The following is a 3,305-nucleotide window of genomic DNA, read 5'->3' as shown; positions in this document are numbered from 1 at the left end:
GCCTCGGCCTCCCAAAGTGCTGGGATCACAGGCTTGAGCCACCGCACCCGGCTTAAAAGAATTCTTACAGATAAAGTTGCACTCCAATAGAAAATGGAGCAAAGGGGATGAAAAGACAAATTAGAAAATATAAAATACAAAGGACAATGAATAATATAAAAAAATTAACCTCTACACTTTTAATCAAAGAAATGTAAATTATTAAGATATGATTTTTCTCCAATCAAAAGGGCAAAGTTTAGAAAAATACTGCAACACACAATATTAGTAGTGATAGTGCAATATATCTGGCATTCTCCCATACTGCTGTTGAAATATATATTGTACAGTATTTCTGGAAGGCAATTTGGCAATACATTTCAAAAGCCTTAAATGTGAGCTCCCTGTTATGTAACAATTCTACCTCTAATCCCAGTGAAACAATGAGATATGTGCATATATTCACAGCTGCAAGAATGTTTATTACCACATTGCCTGGGAGCAATTTAAATATCTAAAAATTGGATATTGTGGCATAGCTACACTATAAAATGACATTTAAAAACAAACACTTAAAATATAAAACAATTTTCAGGATGTATAGGATAAAGGGGGACTGCTATATAGCAATAGGTACAGAGTGTTCTTATCATAATAGGAAAAAGTATATAAGCATGTAAACAAATATGCTTTGGGAGGAGGTGGAGTTAGGCGAAATTTGTTTCCTCATTTTTCCTTCTGTTTTCTGATTCTTCTATAATAAATACATAGAACTAATGTATGTATACATACATACTCTGAAGTACTGCAAAATTAGGTAAGAAATGGCGGTAGCAGCTTCTGAAGACCAGGAATAAACATCTCTTAAATTGAATTACATTGAATTATTGACCTAGAATGATTCCCAGTCATGGGTCTCAGATTCATAGGTGGCCATAAACTCAATTGCAAGAATCCTATAAATCCAATGTATAACAAATATGGTTTGCAAATGAATAAATCTGAATGTATTTAAATGTTCTTGAGATTAATAAAATATAAATTATTTTTAAGGCAAAACAAGTATTTTATAACAAATTTTACAAATTATACATTAGAATCACTTTGAACTTTTTTTTTCTTTTTTTGGGATGGAGTTTTGCTCTTCTTGCCTAGGCTGGAATGCAATGGCACTTGGCTCACCACAACCTCTGCCTCCCGGGTTCTAGCAATTCTCTTGCCTTAGCCTCCCGAGTCACTGGGATTACAGGTATGCGCCACCATGCGTGGCTAACTTTGTATTTTTAGTAGAGATAGGGTTTCTCCACGTTGATGAGGCTGGTCCAGAACTCCCAACCTCAGGTGATCCATCTGCCTCCCAAAGTGCTAGGATTAAAGGCATGAGCCACTATGCCTGGCCACTTTGTATTTTTAATTTTCCTTCTTATTTCTTCAAAGTTACTATGTTTTTTTAAATTGAGATGGAGGCTTGCTCTGTTGGCCAGGATGGAGTGCAGTGGTACGATCTCATGTCACTGCAACCTCTGCCTCCCAGGTTCAAGCAATTGGCCTCCTGAGTAATTGGGAATATGGGTGCATGCCACCACACCTGGCTAATTTTTGTATTTTTAGTAGAGACGGGGTTTCACCATGTTGACCAGGATGGTCTCGATCTCCTGACCTTGTGATCCACCCGCCTTGGCCTCCCAAAGTGCTGGGATTACAGGCTTGAGCCACCGCGCCCGGCGCACAGATTTTTTTGAATTGGCTTTTAAATATTCAAAATATTACTTTTTATTCTAAACAAGAACTTAAAATTTTAAGTGTATTACTATGTGACTTGTAATAGTAGCTATACTTCCAAATCAGAATCTGTTACTTACAGCTCAGCAAAATTCTTCCAGTCATCTTCACTAATGGATGGTCTTGTGTGACCAAGAGCAGTCATTAAATGTGACTGATTAATAGCCAGTCTGGTTTTGATTGTTCCTGGTTGGTTAATGGATTCATCCTCCTTAAGTAATAAAAGAAATTGACAAAGAGTTAACTTAGGGATGTAAAGAAAAATGTGATAGTCCAATTGTTAATTATTTTTGTCAGTTTTTTCAAGAGATTATATACAGCCAGTGCTCGACTTAGGACCATGATTGGGACCGGCAGACCGGTCGTAACATGTTTGGTAGTAAGTTGAGTAGGCTATATGTACAGTTGAAATGGTGCACGCGGAGATGGTAGTGCTGCCGGAAGCTGGTCCGCACTGTTGTACGCCCAGCTGGGCAACGTTTGCGCTGCCAGACACGGAGCAGTTGTGGCTAGCGATTGTGGTCGTAAAGTTGAATGGTCGTAAGTTGCATAGGTCGTAAGTCGATCAATACCTGTATTCTCTTCCTGATAACAAAACATTGAAAGCAAGAAAGTACATAATCATTTGAGCTATTGTGTTCTGGTCAAATCAAAGAAATACTACCAAAAAAGAGAGAAACAATTTTTAAGAAGTTTTAAAAATTATAACGAGGAGGAAAAAAGTCATACTCCACTTTGGCTCCGGTATCTGCCTTTGATAATACTGATATCTGCCCTCAGTTGATCTCTTTGTTCTTGTGTAAGTTCTTGGCAACCCTCTTGTGAAGCTGTCCTTAACATTGGAGTCTGTGAAAACAACTGGTCTTTCCCAGGAACTCCAGGCAAATCCTGAGTCGTGGAGCTTGGTGCAGAGAGACACTGTGAGCTCTGCATGGTAAATTGCAGTAATGAAAGATGGAAGGAAGTAGGGGAGAGAAAAAACTATGTGTTTACCAAAGATAAAAATTAAACATTTTAAGCAATAAAACATTAACACAGATAAGTATACATGTTAACTGAAGTGAAGCAAGTTGAAAGGTTGTTCATATTCTATAAAGGTTCACTGATATCTATGATATATAACCACCATAGAGTGAAAACTGCCATAACACAAGGTAGGTTTTTTTTTTAATGCTTTGTTGCTTAAATCCAACACACTAATGCCCAAGGACAGGTTTCTTTGTTTTCAGAAAACAAATTTTCAGAAAACAAAGCTTCTGGGACATTTCTAGATAGAATAAACAAAATTAAAGACTAAAACACTACCTTACTATTTTTGGGAATAAAAATGGGTTGTTTTTATATGTTTAAAGTCTTAGGCTGGGCATGGTGGGTCACACCTGTAATCCTAGCACTTTGGGAGGTCAAGGCAGGCAAACTGCTTGAGCCCATGAGTTTGAGACCAGCCTGGGCAACATGGTAAAACCTCGCCTCTACAAAAAATACAAAAATTACCTGGGCATGGTGGCATGTGCCTGTAGTCCCAGCTACTCAGGAGGCTGAGG

At 37.9% G+C, this 3,305-nt stretch overlaps 1 protein-coding gene across 1 annotated transcript in view; it reads right to left on the bottom strand.

Annotated features, from left to right (window-relative positions):
• The window catches only part of PEX1 (peroxisomal biogenesis factor 1), a 45,533-nt gene that overhangs the window by 866 nt on the left and 41,362 nt on the right, over positions 1–3,305 (bottom strand). Inside the window, 2 exon segments of the mRNA XM_017536426.2 lie at positions 1,842–1,972; positions 2,491–2,688. Coding sequence (XP_017391915.1) covers positions 1,842–1,972; positions 2,491–2,688 — 329 coding nt within the window.

This window comes from Cebus imitator, unplaced genomic scaffold (genome assembly GCF_001604975.1).
Source record: "Cebus imitator isolate Cc_AM_T3 unplaced genomic scaffold, Cebus_imitator-1.0 Scaffold98, whole genome shotgun sequence".
NCBI classification, from domain to species: Eukaryota; Metazoa; Chordata; class Mammalia; order Primates; family Cebidae; genus Cebus; species Cebus imitator.
The sequence above is the reverse complement of the archived record's forward strand: the minus strand, read 5'-3'. Positions and strand labels throughout refer to the sequence as shown.